The sequence below is a fragment of the Plodia interpunctella genome, chromosome 6 (genome assembly GCF_027563975.2).
Source record: "Plodia interpunctella isolate USDA-ARS_2022_Savannah chromosome 6, ilPloInte3.2, whole genome shotgun sequence".
In the NCBI taxonomy this organism is placed as follows: Eukaryota; Metazoa; Arthropoda; class Insecta; order Lepidoptera; family Pyralidae; genus Plodia; species Plodia interpunctella.
Window position 1 is genome coordinate 5,839,953 of NC_071299.1, and position 19,795 is coordinate 5,859,747.

At 33.9% G+C, this 19,795-nt stretch overlaps 3 protein-coding genes across 3 annotated transcripts; all 3 read left to right on the forward strand.

Moving 5' to 3' along the window:
• Positions 1-4,952: 4,952 nt before the first annotated feature.
• LOC128670977 (larval cuticle protein LCP-30-like) lies at positions 4,953-8,597 on the forward strand. The gene is made up of 5 exons (XM_053747032.2): positions 4,953-5,036; positions 5,288-5,334; positions 5,933-6,055; positions 7,646-7,756; positions 7,982-8,597. Exons 1-5 carry the CDS (start codon positions 5,022-5,024, stop codon positions 8,478-8,480), a joined length of 795 nt encoding a protein of 264 aa, XP_053603007.1. The 5' UTR covers positions 4,953-5,021; the 3' UTR covers positions 8,481-8,597.
• A 1,604-nt stretch (positions 8,598-10,201) lies between these two features.
• Positions 10,202-12,550, forward strand: LOC128670676 (uncharacterized). Its single transcript, XM_053746530.2, has 4 exons — positions 10,202-10,413; positions 10,551-10,624; positions 11,412-11,962; positions 12,292-12,550. The coding sequence occupies exons 2-4, from the start codon at positions 10,583-10,585 to the stop codon at positions 12,458-12,460; spliced, it is 762 nt and encodes a 253-aa protein (XP_053602505.1). The 5' UTR covers positions 10,202-10,413; positions 10,551-10,582; the 3' UTR covers positions 12,461-12,550.
• A 1,868-nt stretch (positions 12,551-14,418) lies between these two features.
• LOC128670985 (flexible cuticle protein 12-like) lies at positions 14,419-15,965 on the forward strand. Its single transcript, XM_053747043.1, has 3 exons — positions 14,419-14,539; positions 14,895-15,085; positions 15,525-15,965. Exons 1-3 carry the CDS (start codon positions 14,525-14,527, stop codon positions 15,889-15,891), a joined length of 573 nt encoding a protein of 190 aa, XP_053603018.1. The 5' UTR covers positions 14,419-14,524; the 3' UTR covers positions 15,892-15,965.
• The last annotated feature ends 3,830 nt before the right edge of the window (positions 15,966-19,795 follow it).

The following is a 19,795-nucleotide window of genomic DNA, read 5'->3' on the forward strand; positions in this document are numbered from 1 at the left end:
ATAATATTAGTAGTATATCTATTTTATGTAGAGCATTTATTTTTTCAATTTTCTAACCTTGTCATCTACCCTGTTACGTACTTTCACTAAAAACATCAAGCGTGGTATACCTACTTACTTATAATTCTTTGCGAACAGATTTCGTATAAATTTTTGTAACTTTTCTACGCATTTAAATTATATTTTGGAATTCTTTTGTCGTTGATTTTTATAAATTTTTGTTATGTATATTTTTATTTTTTGAGTAAGTTCTTAGTTTTTTTTCTTTATTGTATTACATTGTACAAAATAAAATAGCATAGTTTCTTAAATTCGTAATTGCTATGTCACTCGAATCACTCTTCCATCTAGTTTCACATAAAAAATATACTAATAGGTACATTATATTGTAGCGCGAGCTAGGTTGATTATGCTCGACCGCCACAAATGGAAGATCTTCCCGCCAGGCTAGGTGTTGCGCCTGGGGAACCGCACGGCTCCGACGGTGTCGTGTCGGAGGTTGTATTTATGTTTCTAATCGAAAACACACTGTCTGCGCGGTCTAGGGTTGTTAGCTGTCTATAGTGAGTCAATCGTCGTGCCATCTGTCCGTAGTGTCCTGGATCACTTTTGTGGCTTGTTATTCGTTGCGTTTGTTCGGCTTTTTACATCTGCGCCGTTGTGCATGTGGCGTGGTAGATGTCGTCACAATATCATTTTGACGTGAAAGAAGGACAAACACACTCTCACGTTTATATTATTAGGATGGATATGGACTAGTAAATAAGCATGCATATTTTTCATTGTCAGCCTATATTGATAGGTATACTCATGGATGTAAAACAAAATACCTACGCCTACATGAAGAAACTGAGCATAGTGACTGTTTGACATCATGAACATTAATAATATGGCTGGGAATATATACACCTAAATCAATCATGTAAAATACCACAACAGTAACCTCTGCTTAATCCTAACTAATATTATAAAAGCGAAGCGAAAGTACCTAAGTTTGATTGTTTCTTTGTTACCACTTTACGCTTCATCTACTCAATCAATTTTATTGATATTATATTATTATATTTAGTTTGAAGTATAGAAGGGCATAATGTACCTTTCCTCCCGGAAATTCTGTTCTGTGGGAAATTCACGAAAAAAGGTGAAACCGGGACGGGCCGTTAGCATTTTTATATATTTTTAAACTGTAAAGGCGTGTGAAGTCTATCTAATTAGGACTATCACGCCTTTACAGCTAGCGAGCTAGGCTTATATAGGAAATAGATTCCTATCTATATTGTAGATATTGTAGGTAGAGTTTCTATTGAGCAAATTTTTTGTAGAGGTCTCTCGCTTATTTTCGCTTGCTCCCGGTTACATTCAGCTTTGAGACACTGGGCCTGGTATCAGCGTAAAAATAAAACCTTTACGTTATAGTTTTAAAGATTAGTTTGTGATTATACAATTACATGACTGACGTCAACCGTCCTTGGATTATCAAGGAGGGTTCACGTCAGCTCGTCGACGTCAATACCTGCCTGACGTCAACCTTCCTTGTTCTCATTCTCTATTGTTGCCCATCAGCGATCAAAGTTATAGTCGCCTCGTAAATGTTCTGGACTAAGCCTAATGAATTAAACATTCATTTGGGTCATTAGTTCATAGTAAATCAGAAATGTTAGTTTTTAGGATTCCGAATCCAACGAGCAAAATTATTAGTTAGCGGCTGCTGTCCGCCCGCCTGTTACCAGGCGGTATGTATATCATGAACCGTGATAGTTAGACAGTTTTTCAGAGTTCAAGTATTTCTGTTGCCGATATAACAACAAATACAAAAAAATATATTTAATATTTTTTAACTTATTTTCCTACAACTCATGCATAAAAAATGTAATGTCTGCTCCCATACAACAGACATAATATATGTATGGAACCAGTGCGCGAGTCCGCCTCGCACTTGGCCGCGGTTTTATTGTTTGCTATTTTTGTGACGGGTTCAAGGAAAAATAACCAATATTGTTTCATAAAGCAATAAATTACCTCCCACGTAGACTGGCTGATAATCTCGAAATGATGTGGTGACTGCTCATATGATGAAGACACTATCATTATGGTAAACAACCACATTCATAAAATGTTTAGAAAATAATAATATATTAAAGGTGAAATGGTTAAATTATACGTCCGTAAAGATTAGGCAGTAATGTAATGATTAGTGTGTTCCTAATTCATTGCTTGGAATATGGATAAAACAAGCCATTTTACAAGCTTTTATTTAACTTGCATGTAACTATGTAGGTACATACTCGTATGTCGCTACTCGTATGTCCCTATTTGTCTCGGTTAGAATCTTGTAACTCAAGTTTGAAGCAGATATCTTCAACTAATTGTGCTGAAATTTTGTACACACGTTTCGTTTGGATAACAAAGCACTTAATAGTGCATTGTCCGCACACACAGGAACGGCTCCAGACGTCAGAAAGTCCTCAAAAGTTTACTGCAAGGACATGATTTTTTGTCTCACATTGAATGCAGTAAGATATCTATGACAACAATAAAAGCTTGTATCAAAAATTATATTTTTACAAAAAACTTTTACAAGATAAACTGTATGTGCACCACGTTGACGCGTACTAGCAGTTGCAATGCGACTTAGCCATTAGTTTGCTAGTGCCTCATTGATGTGTGATTATAATAAATTAGAAAATTTATGTTTCAAACAGATAAATTTGCATAATATTAAGTAAAGACGAAACACTAAAAAATAAAGTTTATATCTCGTAATTATTATCTTCATTAGCTTACTTGCATAAATGGTGGTTGGTAGTTCCTTTGAATGCAGAAGACGAGGTGTGCCAAGATTAATATAAGTGCTGTTGAAAATAACACTTACATTATCAATATTGATGAATATTACTGGATCGAGTATATAAACGATGTTCAAGGTGCCTGGTATGTAAATGTAATACCCGTTCAAGTGAAACAGTACTGTGAATAGTTTTTAGCTAAAAATGAGTAAAAATAAACATTTCATAGTAAGTAAATCAAATTTGTTAGGACAGAGCAGGGTAATGATGTAAAGTCGATACAGAAATTATGAGGAGTTAGTATAACAAAATTTAAATATTTTAGTGTCAATTACAAATAAAATAGAGATGAGTTACAAATCGTTTCATCCTCTCCAAAATAAATGTTCACAATAGTTTATTGGTTTAAGTTTTGAGTTATTTTCTATTACAATTAATTTTAAAAGTCTTACATATGTTTCATCTTTTGTATTATTTTTACTGATTTCGCGCAAGTAGAAGACAATCATTACCGTGTGTTATAGGTATTTCTAAAAGTCTTTCGGTAACCTGTATTCATATCAAAATTAAACAAAACGGATGTAAGAGAAAATAATATCCATATATTTATATATTTATTATATAGATGTTAATCATCCAGTCGAGACAGGACTATAATAATTATATAGCTTTAAGCGGATGGCGTTAAAAATTTCCAAATTTATTTAACCGGGGAGTATTGACATGGCCTTGAAAACTATGACCGGTGTGCTGCTGAACACCACTGTTGTAAATATATCAAATGTCTACACATATGAGCAAAGTTAATCACCCCGTTTATTATTAATGATTTTATGTACCTATCTCTGAATGATGAATAACCATAAACTGGAACATACTGGTGTATTGAGTGAAAATATGAACATGTGATGCTGTACGGCAAGTTCATGTCATGTCAATGGGCAATGTCTTAATGGGTTAATTTTTTGTTACCATTGGCACTTTTATTTTTAATATTTTTTGTTTGTATATTTACCACATTTAAAAAAATTATAGAAACACAATTTAAAGTAATTATAAAGAAACAAATAAAAAAAAATATATGTCATCCTATAATCAAAAATTTTCCACTTTCACTGCCAATAGAAAAGTGTATTTTCGTGAATATGATTAGTTTCAATGATTACTTATACTCTTTCTTGAAAAAAATACGACGTATAGATATTAGAAAATAGGATAACTTGAACTAAAATTTAAACATATATAAATTAGTGAATATCGAAAGTATATCGAAGGCGTATTTTATTTAACGCCAATTTTTGCTCATAAGTGTATAAAAGCAAGTTGGTTCATTTATTATACAAACTGAGTAAGAATCGGTCCATCCTAAGTAATTAATTAGCTGATAAAAAAGTTTCTCAAACTTTGTAATGACAGGATAATATGATGTCATATTTTGACAAGGTTTGATTTCTATAATACATCACTAACAATGTATGGCACTACATTTAATAAACTTAGATAATATTTTATTAAATATATATATGTAGTATGTTATCTATTTAAAAAGTAGGTATGTTTTAAATTAAGTAATTATTAAAAGGATCTGTGGCATTGTCGTTCGCACGGTCGTCGGTCGCATTGATTGTTAGAATGGGTATCAAAATTGCAATATCGTGCTCCTTCGTATTTGGAAGCTAAATACAGCCAACTTCCAAAAATCGCAGTCGCAGTTGTCGTTATTACTATTGATTAGTTTGGGCTTGTTTGGACGAATATGATATGGTCCATCCCATCGTCATGTCAAAAATAATGATATTGTTTACATTAAAATGGATACAATAGATTAGTTTTCACGAGAAATTTAAAAGTTTGTCGAAACCGAAGAGTTTGTTCATCTACCCTAACCAGATGAACTATAACTATTGGTCCGATTTGAAAAAATATTACTAGGATATCAATATTCCTACAAAACAAAGCCGTGGTATACTGTCATAATGGTGTCGAAACATTCTTTTTTTTTCAGTGCTTAAGGTAGGTACTTTGTTTTATGGTAAATCATTTGTTGTTATCAAAATCCGTTAACAATGAAGATTGAGAAGCTTTGGCCCATTAATAAATGTCAAACTCTGCATTACAAACGAGCCAAAGTAGTCGCGTCCATACACTTCATAAAATCAGTATAATAAGGTATAAATAAGATAGAACTTTTTAAATAGCACACTCGGGTAGTTAACCGCGCGTGATCACTACAATATGCGACAGTTTTTGGTAAGTTTCCCCGCAACGGAAATACGTAACGGCTTCAAGTGATTCAAGAAAATATGAAATAATATTTTTACTATTGGAATACCAGAATTAAGTGATAATGTATTCTTTATAGTGTTATTAGTATATTATGGTAAAATATGAATTTATTACCGATAATACCAGTTATTAATTTGACGCTAATTTGATAACTTTTGGATTAGGTTCCTAGTTAAATATTTGTTATAAGAGTTAATATGTGTTTTTAATTCTAGGTTTTCTGTTTGGCCGTGGGAGCGGCAGTCGCAGCTCCACAGTTCAGGTAACATTAATTTAACAAGTATGTAGCAGCTGCTGGTAACACAAAAAGAAAGAAATGCCTACAAATATGCCTTTAAATTAAAAGTGAAATTAAAAGTGGCTATTAAATTTATCGTCAAAAATATACAATGAAAAAGTTATAATTGAAAAACTGTAAAAAAGAAGGTTTAGTGTACCTTTTATCTAAAAATAAGTTAAAAGTCTAAACAAATGTGAATGTTTAGACGATTGAGCCATTCCTTGGGTATCAGGACTGCTATGATAAGGCTGTGATAAGCTAAACGTAATTTAGATAATTAAAATCTTATCTGATATATCTACTTATGACTATTTAATCTAATTTTTCGCGATATTGTATTTTGTACAATTTTAAAGTTAATAATTTAATGGACATAAGTATTACATGTTTCCGAAAAAATAAAAAACGATGTTTTACTTTTCTGAGATTCTATACTTGCTTGATACCTGATACTTGCTCGCAAAACTTATAAAGAAATATAATATCACAAGAATCTGAAATTAAAGTGAAACAGAAAACATTTAAAATGTTATGAAAGTTGGCACCAAATAATAAAAATAAAAAAAATGTTTTATTACAGCGCTACTGCCAGCGCTGCATCAGGTAGATACGACCCCGGTCGCTACGACCCGGGCCGCTACGACGCCGGACGCTATAGGGATAATTCTGGACAATATGTTCCGGATGACTCTGGAAAATACAAGTAAGTTAGAACTAGTTGGGGGTCTGGATGCTACGATCTAGATCGCTACGATGTAGGGCGCTACGAAGCTAGCTACTACTACGCTGGTAACTACAGAGACAATTCTGAACAACATGTAATGAGCCTAGAAAATAAAAGTTAGAGCTAAATGTCTCTCATCTCAGCATAAAATAGAACCTTTAGATTTTGATGAATCAGTCGTGATTTTTCAACCAGCCGCCTGCCTTACGTCAACCCTCCTTGGGGATTATATTGTTTGTGGCCACATTCTTACATAATGCAACTGAATAAAACGTATACACTCTATTCCAATAACTTTGTTAAATATTTCTATATTTTTACATTTAAACATATTTCTATTCATTTCTATATTTTTACATTTTGACGACCTCGGTGGCGAAGTGGTAAAGTGCTTGCCTCTGAACCGAGAGGTCCCGGGTTCGATCCCCGGTCGGGTCATGATGGAAAATGATCTTTTTCTGATTGGCCCGGGTCTTGGATGTTTATCTATATATGTATTTGTTATAAAATATAGTATCGTTGAGTTAGTATCCCGTAACACAAGTCTCGAACTTACTTTGGGGCTAGCTCAATCGGTGTGATTTGTCTTAATATAATAATATATTTATTTATTTAGTATGAAAAATAAAAAAATAATTTATTTTTTTAAATTTATTTTTATTTTATATATGCCACTCAAATAATAGTGTGTCGCTCTTGAAAATTAAAAATAGTTTCTAAGACGTAGTTAAACATAATTGATCTCAAGTATTCAGTTTCTTTTTCGTGACACGGAACCCTAACCTGTCATCATTAGTCGTTTATTTACATTTCTAGTTATTCCGTCGGCTTTTGATGATACATTTAGCATTAAAAATAAATTCAATGGCACAACTAACTCTTACTGCTCAACTGGTCTTAGGTTGTTTTTTACAGCCGTTTTGTTGATTTATTAGATCATCTGTTGTCTGACATTAATTTGGTTTTTGTAATAAAATTTAATTTTATGAATCATCTTTAGTATGAGTGATGGTAATAATTAGTTCTATAAAAATAAAAGACTAAGATTATGTACGTTTGATGAGCCAACGATACACTCTCACTTTTAGATTAATTTTATAATATTATAAATATGAAAGTGTGGGGTGGTTTATGATTTTTGATGTTATCTCCACATGCACAGTTAGGAGAGCTAGCCTATTATTTACAATAGCTTGTCCAAATATAATAAAACAAAAGTGCTTATTTGAAATGGCTAATCTGAAACAACCAGGCTGATTTGGGAAATTATTTTTATATATCCTCATTACATATTATACAAAGTAGTCCTTAGCTTATTTCACCCAATCTACTATTTTTCGTGTCACCGCACTCGAACTAAATGTTAAGCTGAACTTGGACAACCCAAATTTAAAAAATGAATGTTTTTCTCCAGCGAACTTGTATTGTTTTGTTATGAGTGAATAAACATTATTTAAACTAAAATAGCTCTTTCTAGCTCAGTTACGGCGCTGGGTGAGAGGAGCTTTCTTCATTGTACTAGTTATTCTGTGTATGCAATTTATCTGATGGATCATATCTTTGCAACAGCGGTGATCGGGGCGACCGCGGTGTAGGAGGGGGGTACTACACCGGCTCCAGCGACGCCGGCGGCCCGGGAGGTGCTGGTGGTTTCTACAAACACGTTAACGACAAATATAAGTTAGTATTTGCGATTACAATATTTTTCTTTTTCATCTAGTGTCACTGGTATCAGATTTTATGTAAGTCGCCTGATAGCACCCGTGTCATTATTTTTTACCCCTACCGAATTCCTACGAGAGCGAATCATAAATCAGTGTGAAAGTTTTATATAAGTATGTTTTCTATAAACATTAAATATATATTTTGTAAAGATGTTGATTACTGAGTGGTAATATTTTACAGTGGTGCTGGTAGTTTCGGAGCTGGTGGAGCTGCTGGTGGTGCTGCTGGTGGTGCTGGTGGTGCTGCTGGTGAAGCCGGTGGTGCTTTCGGTGCCAGCGCTGGCGCAGGAGCAGGTGTGGTGGTAACCTCAGCCGCCGCCAGCCGAGGCGCCTTTGTCGCCCCCAGCCGAGGCGCCTTTGTCGCCCCCAAGCCTGCCGTAGCCAGCGCCGCCGCTAGAGTCGGCGCTGCCCCCCCCACCGGCGGCAACTATGACTACAAGTACGGCATCATCCGTCTGGAGGAGGACGTCCAGCCTGATGGCTACCACTACCTCTACGAGACAGAGAACAAGATCCTTGCAGAGGAATCCGGAAAGATTGCCCAAATTCAAAACAACGAAAACGGTGCCTTGAGAGTGACTGGATTTTATGAGTTCGTGGCCCCGGACGGTGTCACCTACAGAGTAGATTACACTGCTGATGAGAATGGTTTCCACCCGACTGGTGCCCATTTGCCTTGAGCAAATAGTCTGATAGTCGCGCGCTAGTACCTTGCTTTTAACTTTAAGTGTCTGTTGTAATAAAATCTCCTGATCTGTCTTAGTTTAATGTAATAAATAAAGTGTTGTGAAGAATTATCTTTAGTAATTAAAAAAAAAGATTCCCAAAGAGATTTCCTTTATTTGTAGCTTTTAAGCTATATATAGTGAATAATCTATAACTTAGCTATAGAATAGTGAATAATCTTGGCTTGCAAAGGAAGCAAAGGTTATTTACTATGTTGGTTGCTAAGTTAGCAAATTATATGCAAAACAAAACTCGAATGACGTTTTAACGATAAATATTCCGTTTTTGCTCATTCTCTTCTCCAGGCATCGCTGCCGTGCCCTACCGCCACCTAGTTTTTAAATTTAATATTTTGCATAAATCGAACTACAAGTTTCCAATATTTATATTTTTGTACTAGGTAGGCCTGAATAAAATAATACTATAACGTAATCAGTGTCAAGGGTGAGTTGGTAAGGTGTTAAATGATACATAAATACTGTTCACAAATTAATAAAATAAAAATAAACACATAATTACCTGTATTCTTAATTGAGCTATAATGTATAATTATATGCATTATTCTGTCATTTCAAATAAAATTTTATATCTCAACTAAGGATATTAATAAATAGTATGTAGAATGGAGGTTTTATACATGTATAAGTAAGTATGATTGCATACCAACTTTATTCCAGGATCGCATATATATATATATACGCATATATATATGTAGTATATACAAACATTGACATTCACCCATGCCAGCAGTTCCAAAAATAAAAATTTTATAATAGTAAAATTAATTATACTAATTATTATACTAATAATAATTATTTAGTGAAAACTTATATCTAAGTGTTAATAAAAAAATAAATAAAATCAAAAAATAAAATAATGATCATGATTCATGTAGACACAATCCAATCGATCTGCTATCATTTTTATGACGAATTTGAAGTTTTTCTTTACGCATTGAAGAAGACAATGAATTTAACAGTCCTTCGGTGTGTAGGTTTCAAAATGTCCCTATATATATTATTTACCTTTTGGACCTCTTTTTGTATATTGCCAACCTTCCACTTGTGAGAAGAAGACTATCTGGAGCTAAGTTCTCTGGCGCAGGTGTACGAGGAGAGCCGGCACGGAGTCTCTCTCATCTCTGCATTTTCTCGGTTGCATTCGGGGTTGTAAAGTTGCAAAACCTGGAGTCCGCCTAAAAACAAACCTTAAAATTTTAATTAATCACAGTCTATGTTACAGAGTATGGAATAGGTACCTACTTATAATGTATATTTGAGTTGAGAAAATTATACATCTTACTAAAAATACTACTTACTCTATTCACAATAATAACATCCACATTTGCTCCTGGAAATATAAGAAATATAGTGTTACAGATAGGCCTCTATTTTGCTCTAATTCGAAACAGCGGTCCCGAATTAGAGCGCTATAGAGCAGCAGGCCGCGACTGATTGATCCGTTTTTCATATATTAGAAATACGTTATGTATATTAGAAAAACGTATTTCTAATATACATTGTCGTACCTAGTCCATTCTGGGAATTATCATATAAGGACATCACTTCATATCAAATGTCATAACCACACCGATTTAGATGTTAATAAAGCATGGCGCTTGGAATGTTGCGCCTACTTTGTTGCATTAAAGCTCATTTTATTTTTATGCAAATCGGTGTATGCAGTGCATCCTCTTACATTCTTTGAGAATTACGAGTCTCACGTAAGTCGGACGTGTAGAGCCAGTCACAAGGGTCGTTCGGGAGTGTAATATAAACCTGCACCCGAGTGCCACGAACCGCGGAAATAATATAAACATTTATACTATGCAAATTCTTCTGCCTGACCTCGCCACACCTTGATTTAAGGAGTCTGTTCCACTTTTCGGTAAGATTTGTCAAAATTTATTCATCATTTAAATGTTAAATAAATGTCAATGAAAAATATGATATTTTGGTTAAGTTAAGGCAGTGTTGATATATTGAAAATGTTTAAAATGAGATTTAAAATTACTGTAATTACAGACGTGTGCATCGCTGTTTATGAATCGATTAAAATGTCAATAAACGGAGTTCGAATTATGGAAATTACAAGCTTTGTAAGTATTGATTAATTTGTGGCTATTATTTATTTTAAAAAAATTTACAGATTTGCAAGTGCATTATTTTATCCAAAAATTATTTGAAGCTAATATTGATATAATAAATGTCAAACCAGATGGTTTCAGAGTTTTTAAATGGTTAATTTGCAATTTTAATACTTTTATCTTAAGTGACCACCACACCTACCTAACCTATTGACGTCAACATATTCTCATACCTCTAGGTGTGTAGGTATACCTGTTAAAATAATTTTATTCTTGCATCATTATCTATTTTTATAGACAATAGTACTATAACAAGGCAATCTGAAAAGATTTTAAATCGTCTAAAGAAGTATTAATCGGTTGTGGTTCAAGGTTTTCAAAAAATCAGTTAACTGAATTTAATTGTACATTTGTCTATTTTATTTGTACATCTTTCAACATATTGATTTATTGACATTAGGTTTGAAATTATTTATGCGACATTTGGTTTTCTTCAATGTTGTTCATTTGAAGCGAAGTTAAAGTTTTTCTTCATTTTCAATATAAATATATTGGCAAAGTCGAGTCCCTTAACCTTTTAGTTCCCGCTTGGCCCGATCGGATCGCGATCCTATTTTTGTTCAATTGTTTTTTTTATCTCCAGGGGTTCACATTTTGAAGAATTGCAATAACATAAGAGTTCTACGTCAATAATTTTTTTGATGTCTATTTATACTACTTACAGAATGATTTCGGAAATAAATAAGTAACTAGTTCGTAACAGTTAAAATATTGAAATTGATAATTTTATGAATTACAGGTATGCGTCATCTCTTTATTGATTCTTCATTGTTCAGCTTCAGCATATGATGATGGGAAATATCACCCTAAAAAATACAATATATACGATGACGGAATGTACTACCGACCACTAGATGAAGGAAAGTATATTCCTGGAGATGAAGGAAAATACACTTATGTTTATATCCAAGGATTGTATCCAGATTATCCATATGTTCACCAAGAAGGTCCTAATGGTGGTTTCTGGCGAGGTGGCGATAGGAAGCACAGTGGTGATTTTGGTAACGATGAAGGATCAGGCGAAGATGTTATTAATGGACAAAGTGCGCCGGAAAAACCAGGTAAAATTGAATATATCGGTCGCAAGGTATATGCTGAAAGATTCCCGTACGTCCACAATGTGATCAAGGCCTTGATAAATCAATATGTCTCCCAGGACAGTCTTTTTGGAGAAGAATCAGAAGGAAGTGCCAACCATTATTCGAAAGTGTTCGGCGACAAAGAGACTGTAATGAAATGCCGATATTTAAATAGCAAAAGTGATAATGGGAAAGAGGAATTCACAACTCAGTAAGTATTTTTAATGTGTTTTTTAAGTACTTACTATTGGTGAAAAATGAGTTTGGTAATGTTTGGCATTAATTAATTCCGAGGTATATTGTTTTCTCAGCTGTGATACCCCGAAGCCTGGGAGAAGCGTAATATAAATTTTGCAAGCAATCTTTATATTTAATCCTCTTTGAGAATGCTATTCTTGGGATTACTCGCCTCGTAATACATGACACAGTAGGATACGCAGTGGCTTCCTATACATTATAAATATTCACGCCAGGTCGCATCGCCCCACTTTACCTCTATGAAGACAGAGGAGCCATTAACTAACGTTACACTATTTACAGATATCCACCTCGGCCTGCTTCTGATGATGGTAAAACTTCAGGGTCTTACTACAGTTTTAAAGGGACCAAAGTTCTTGACAGGAACACAAATAGTGCTAACATGAAGACTACCCTCAAGTTAGAATACGAAGTGTTCGTGAGGGTAGTGGATGAAGTTACTAACCAATAAAACTAATATAAATTAACATTTTGTGTACACTATTGGACTGATTATCTGTAAAATAACTATTGTAATTAAATTATATAAATAAATGTGGTATGTTCATTACAATTGTAATAAATTTATCATCCTCTTAAAATTTACTATCCGAACAACAGTCATGTCCTATGACGTCACGACTCTGGAGTCAAAAAGCATTTCTAAGTATACTATCATGAAAACAAAAAATAGTAAATCACGTAATTAATTAAAATGTTGAAGGTGCGCAGAAAATCGCAAAGTACGCTGTCTTGTCCCAATTTTATGGGCGCGCAGGTTAAAGTCTACAAAGGCCAAAGGTGTCTGGTGCCACTCACCCTAAAATAATCATATTTTTATAGAAACTCATTGAATATGAGTATGATTTGAGTATGAGAACTCTTGATTCACTGGTGGGCACTACCACAAATACTGAGGTTTTAGGTACTTAATTTTATTGTCTGTGGAAACTATTATTTTAGATTTCTGTTATCTTTTGATTTTTTTTAAAGTTTTGTATACGTTTATCAACAGCTTTTGGACATATTAAAGAGGACACAATATCTAAATGAACCGGTTCGAGTAAAATACCGCTCAATAAAAAAAAACCCAATTGTGAGTCGGCTTTGCCCATGAAGAGTTCCGCAAGTATATATATATATAGTATTACGGATATTAATAAGAAACTATTGCTATAGAAAAAATGGTATTTCTAAAAAATCCCAATGATATTTCAAAAACGTAATAGAGACGCTGCATGTCTTGTTTTTTTAGACAACATTAGACTTTCAAATTGTAAATATGTTTGAAAATAAAATTGTAAATTTGTTCACAGAATACCTCTACTGTATAGTTCTACAAGTCTTAGACAGACAAACAGAAAGACATGACAAAACTTTAAGAGTTACGTTTTTATCATTCAATTAAGGAACCATAAAAATGAGTAAATAGGAAGCCGTACAAAGTAGAGCAAAATGTTATTATTTAAATTTTGTTCAGATCTTGTCTTATGTAAATTAATTTGTTAAGCAATTTTTCATTTTTATCTTTTGAAATATCAAGAAATCAAAATAGATCGATGTTTCGAAGTAAAAATAAAGTTTAAGGATAACCAAATATACGTACTATACGGAATAATTATAGAGTAGAGACATTTCAATAAACTAGAAAATATTAGGTAGCATATATTCCGCACATTAAGTGTGTTATTTAAATTATTTTTGAGTTACATATCGTACTAATATTATAAATGCAAAAGTTTTTGAGGATGTATGTATGTATGTTTGTTTGTTACTCCTTCACAAAAAATCTAGTGGACGGATTGTTATGAAATTTGGTATACTGGTAGAATATAACCTGGAGTAATACATCGAGTTTTTATCCCGAAAGTTCCACGTAGGGAAGCCCCGGAGCGCAGCTAGTATAACTTAATTTGAGTCCTAGTCATTCGAATAAATATTTTTTAATTCATTTATTCATAAGCCCGGAGTACACGGGTGAGTTCGCAATAGAATACATAAATGATAGACTAATAACTTCTCAACAAGTATTTAATAACTATTTATATACCTATTGTTTATTAAATTTAGCATTACGTACTACGAAATGGTGTATTAATATGGAAAAGTACTACAAGACTACTTACAAACTAGCTGGAAAGTTATTCTATCCGTACATGTATGTACCCCAGACTTATATAGACACAACAAGCGCCTTGTGTTTTAGATTTGATTCTTTGCGTTTTATTTGAATTGTATTCAAATGCTATAGTTATTTATCGATACATCTGTCTCATTTAGATTATGTCAATGCCAAACGTGTTGTTTGTTGTAGAATGATCTAATTTTCTGATATTTAGTGAAGCTTTAATTTATTACCAAGCCGTATAAGTTACACTAAATATCGATTTAACAAATAAAATTAGCATTTTTTGGAGTTTATCTGAAGATTTTTGTGCAATAATTATTCCTATTCCGGTTAACGTTTGTATATAAGAATCGATCGCTGGAGAAGTGTATCATTCGTTTTTTTATTGTATACACGAGATTTGAAAAAATGAAAATTGTCGCGGTAAGTGGAGATTTGAGTGGAGTTTGATGTCGTTAGTGATAATAAGTACATGTGTCTGGCTATGTCGCTTCTGCCTGGTTCCGGTAGAAGGGGCAACTCCAAGAAGTGTTGGCTTCGTCAAGGATGATACGCGCGTCAATGGTCTGATGATTAAGGATCCCGAAGACCGTGTGAATTGGAGAAGAAAAAGTGGAACGCGGATCTTGGGCTACAACATTCGAAGAAACCGCTCCTATGAGAGAGAGAGTGATACTGTGATAGTATCAAGTCGAGTAACTGGTGAAATATTTTGTGTAGTTTGATAAAGGAAGGAAGATGATCATATGAGTGTATAATTGGTGATTGTTTTATGCAGTTGGCAGTTCTGGTGTTCAGTGTGGTGGCCAATGGGCAGGATGATGGTCGGTACCGGCCAGGCGTGTACGGCGGCGACGATGGGCGTTACAGACCTTCCCAAGAAGGAAGATATGTCCACGTCGCAGACAACAGAGTCGCCTATAGCCAGTACAACCCATACGTGGTCGAGCAGACCAGGGTTGTGCCACGGTATGCTAATAAATAGGAATTCATGTTATTTTGGCAGGCCATAGACTAAATGATTTTTTCTTCACAAATAAATTAAAATACAATTTTAAGAAATATTTATCATCATCGTAACAGTATTTTCTAAATAACATATTTTCTAGATTATATTTTATTTTAGCTTTTCTGTTAGAGTAATAAATAAATATTGACTTAGATTACTCAATGGCCTAATGGAGTAGATTGCCTTCTCCATTTCAGATCAGATACGAGTTTGCTCATGATGTATCATTTGCAAAAGTATTTCATCATTGTCAAGTTTAATAAATCATAAATATTTATTTAAATTTGAGAAATGGTACATTTTACTATCAGTCTGTGGTGTTCGATTGCCGGAAAAAAGATAAATAAATGAAGAATAAATAATAATATATAATTTACATAATTTTTCCCCTTTGACTAGATACTACCGTCCTCAAGTGGCGGTAGCCCCCGTGATTCCCGCTGCTACAGCTGCCCCCGTTTACTACGCTCAAGCAGCCCAGCCTTATACCAGGATAAGCCAAGACAGTGAGCGGTACGCCAGGATCCTGAGCCAAGGTAGCGACGTCGACATTGACGGCTACCGGTACTCCTACCAAACCGAGAACAGAATCAACGCCGAAGAAGCTGGAAAACTCGAAAACACACCGACTGGTCCCGCGATCAGAGCTAGTGGCTTCTACGAATATGTCGGCGATGATGGCGTCACTTACAGAGTCAACTATGTGGCTGACGAAAACGGTTTCCACCCTAGTGGCGCACATTTGCCGCAAAATCTTCCCGTCTAACTTAATTCATAATAAGTAATATATAGAACCAATCACCATTATTTAAATATATAATTATATTATGTTTTAACGGCTTTTGTTGTTTTCCTCCAATGTGCAATATCAGTCCTCCAATGTGCGTATTAATATATTGTTAATGTTATATTAAAACGCCATTTTAGGTACAACCAAAATTTAATTGCTGTATTATCCGACACTTTAGTTCATATTGGAGTTTTATGACTTTACCTGGGATATTTTACGAGGACGTAGAAGGCGCAGCCCGAAATAACTCCACCTTGTAAACAGTTACATTAGCGATTTCGCAGAAATCTTCGGAATGTTAAAATGAAAAAGACTTTTATTTGAGGAAAGTGTTACCTTTTAAATACTTGTGGATTTTATTGACAAACATGTATAGTTTATATATACCCTTCTATAACTTCATATTTATATCCTTCTTAGTAGCTACCTATAGTTTTGCTGTAGAATGTGCCTCTAAGTGTCTAATTTCTGAAATAATTTTTGAAATAATGAATAAAAGATTTGATTTATTAGATTTTACTACGAAGATCACGTCTTGATCTTAAATGAAAGAAGGTTCTCCCTGGTGTGATATCCCTTAAATCTATGACCAACCTCCTTTTTTTAGCTAATAGAAATCCCAAAAATTTCCAAATAGACTGATAGAAAGCAGCTTAAATTCAGCGTCTACATGCTAACTTTAACGATTTCAAACTACTTGGTTGGTGGAAGCGCTGCGCTTGCCAGTATACATGGCAGTTACTTCAGATTCCTTCTGCCCTAACGATCATCGAATTTGCATGCTATACATACAGACATATGCTATACAATCTAATCCAGTGACATTCGTTCTCATATCACAACATGCATATGGTATTGCATCATTTAATCACGCAGAGAAATACAAAGTAAGTGATCCGAAGCGATCCTAGCCCACTTCAGTGGCTGACAGTTTTTAGTAATTTTGTCCCAACATTTCCGTACAATAATATCATCATCATCAATCAATACATATAATAAAATTGAAGAAAGGCCAAATTAGTACATTGGCTATTTTTTAAATTCTTTATGGAATATACTTAGTTACTGATATAGATGACGAACATATAGTTTTGAACATTTTTGTCTGTCTGTCTGTCTGAACGCGCATCACTCAAAATCTACTGGATTTTGCCTAACCGATTGCCGATTTGCTTGAAATTTGGTACGTAGGTACCTTATATACCGGGTTAACATCTTAGATACATTACATCCCGGTAAATGGTCAGGTTCCCATAGGATAATTGAAAAACTAATTATGAATCAAAAATTCCTCGGAATCCCGGGTTAACATCTTATAGACTTTTCATCCCGGAAAATGAGGGGGTCCTGTAGGAAAATTACAATAACAATTCACGGAGCCAATTTACTTTAAAATTTTGTAGAAAGGTGTGAATATAAAAAAATTATCGATGAAAGTCATATAATTGGAAGGTTAATTTAAAAATTAATTTTGTTATATTTTAGTTTGGAACATAAGAAGGTAAGCGTCTATGAGTTTGTATGTTTGAGGCGGGTAATCTACGAAGCTACCAAAAAAAAAATACAAAATATATTTATTGCCCATAAAAACAATATTAGTACAAAATAATACAATTGTGCATACATATGGACCAATGGTGGGCCTGTTGCTAAGCAATCTCTTCCAGCCAGCCTTTGGGTAGTGAGAGAGGATAACAGAAGAGGGTGGGCGCAGTATGTTACTGAGTGACTGACAGACAACGTACACTGCTGGGCGGGAAGCTAAAATTTGGCATGTAGGTGAGTGTAGGTGAGCACTAAGAGAGGATTTTTGGAAATTCTACTCCGAAGGGGGTGAAAGGGGTGAAAAACTGTAAATATGAAAGTTCTACACCGTTGAAGTTAGTGACTTGAAAATTTGCATTTTGGTTTACAACAAAGTAATGAATACGTGTTTCAGATTTTTCTGAAAATTAACCAATTTTATAATTAATTCAAAAGGGGGTGAAAGATTTTATGAGACTTAATACAACTTTTAAGATAAAAAGCTGAAAATTGGCACACTTATTTTTAATAAATAACAGTAATAGTAAAAACATAAAGGTTTAATTTCAGATTGTGGTTAATAAAAGACCGGGACGTAAAAAGTCATGGAAAATGAGACGGCACGTGTTGCAGAAAGCGGGAGTAGGAGTCGGAGCGGGAAATGGGAAGGAGACACGTAGTGGGAAACAGGACGGGACACATTGCAAAAAACATGACGGCACAATAGGTAAGAAACGGTACGGGATATCTACTTTACATTACATAGCAGGAATCGGAACCGCAAACTTGTCCAAAGTTTGCGGGACGAGACACGCAGCGGGAAACAGAAAATGGAACTAAAGATGAGAAAAAATGCGAATTTGAATCATATATATTTACCAGTCTTACAGAGTACGCGATAAAAAAATTACTGAGATTTTGCTATAAAATTCACGCGGGCGAAGCCGCGGGCAAAAGCTAGTAAGCAATAAAAAAGATGCGTAGCGGGTAAAATTGTATCAGTACTCATCTGTTTCTCCTTTGAAAAAAATGTGATTTGCAAGAGATCGGCATGTACTCGTAACTAGAGACGCCATATTGATCCATTGAACCTTCGAAATTTAGCGTCATTCTTCCTTGTTTCACTTATGGTTCACAGACATGGAGATATACAAAAAAGCGAAAGAAAAAATTAGAATATGTCAATCGGCAATGGAAAGATCAATTCAAAAAATTCGTAGAATACAAAAAATGCGCAATAGCAAAATCAGAGATAAAACGAAACTAACAGATTTCCTGTGCCACTCTATGAAATTCAAATGGAAATGGGCCGTACACCTGGCCAAATCCTGGATCTACAGGAAAGAGAAGAAGGGGAAAACCACTACGAAGATGGATCGACGACATAACAGGAATAGCAGGCGAAAATTGGTGTATTAAGGCGAAAGATAGGAAAAGCTGGTTGGAAATGGAAGAGGCCTTTACCCTAGAGAGGGGTTTTCATTCAAAAGGGAAAAAAATAGCTAAAAAAAATAAAACTCTATTGCATCTAAAAATATATATTTTTTTATAAATTTAATATTATGTATTAATTGGAATGATTTCATTAATTAATACTTACATAATTAAAAATTACACTAATAATATACTTATATAATTAATGACTTTGTTAATTAACAAAAGAATTTGTTATATGCATGAAACATAATCTTGTAATGTATATAAGTGAGAAATTAACCAATTTTATTATTATTAAGCCTTCGAAAGAAGTAATGTAAATACAAATATATACATTTCGGATAACTATAAATTATAAAGTACTAAGTAGCACATAATTTATTCCTCGGATTATAATATGAGAAAGAAACATATCCAATTATAATTTCTAATGTACCATACAATTACACGTCTGTGATGCAATTGAACACAGAAGTGTTAGAAATGCGCTCAACCCACATAAAGTAGCGACGTATGATATGAATAGGTATGGTATGTGACGCTTAATCACAAAAGGATCTTCCCGCGAGGCTATGCCTTGGACACCACAACTAGTTCAATGGTTTAAGAATGTTATAAATAGAAATTAGAAACCGAAATAAATAGAAAAAATATAGGTATATTTTAGTTCAACCAAGTATTAATATTTAACCAGTTTTATATCTCATCTCACAGGGAAATAGGTATTTTCTTTCCATACACAAATACTAGGAACAAAATCCCTAAATATCCTACCACCTTGAGTGACTTAAATATAATGACTTAAATAATCTAGTATTATAATAAATAATCAAATTTGAAAATATTGCGTTAATGAATGCAAATAAACGACAATATCAATGTCAGAGTTGCGTAAAACAATCCGATGATCGGTATAAAA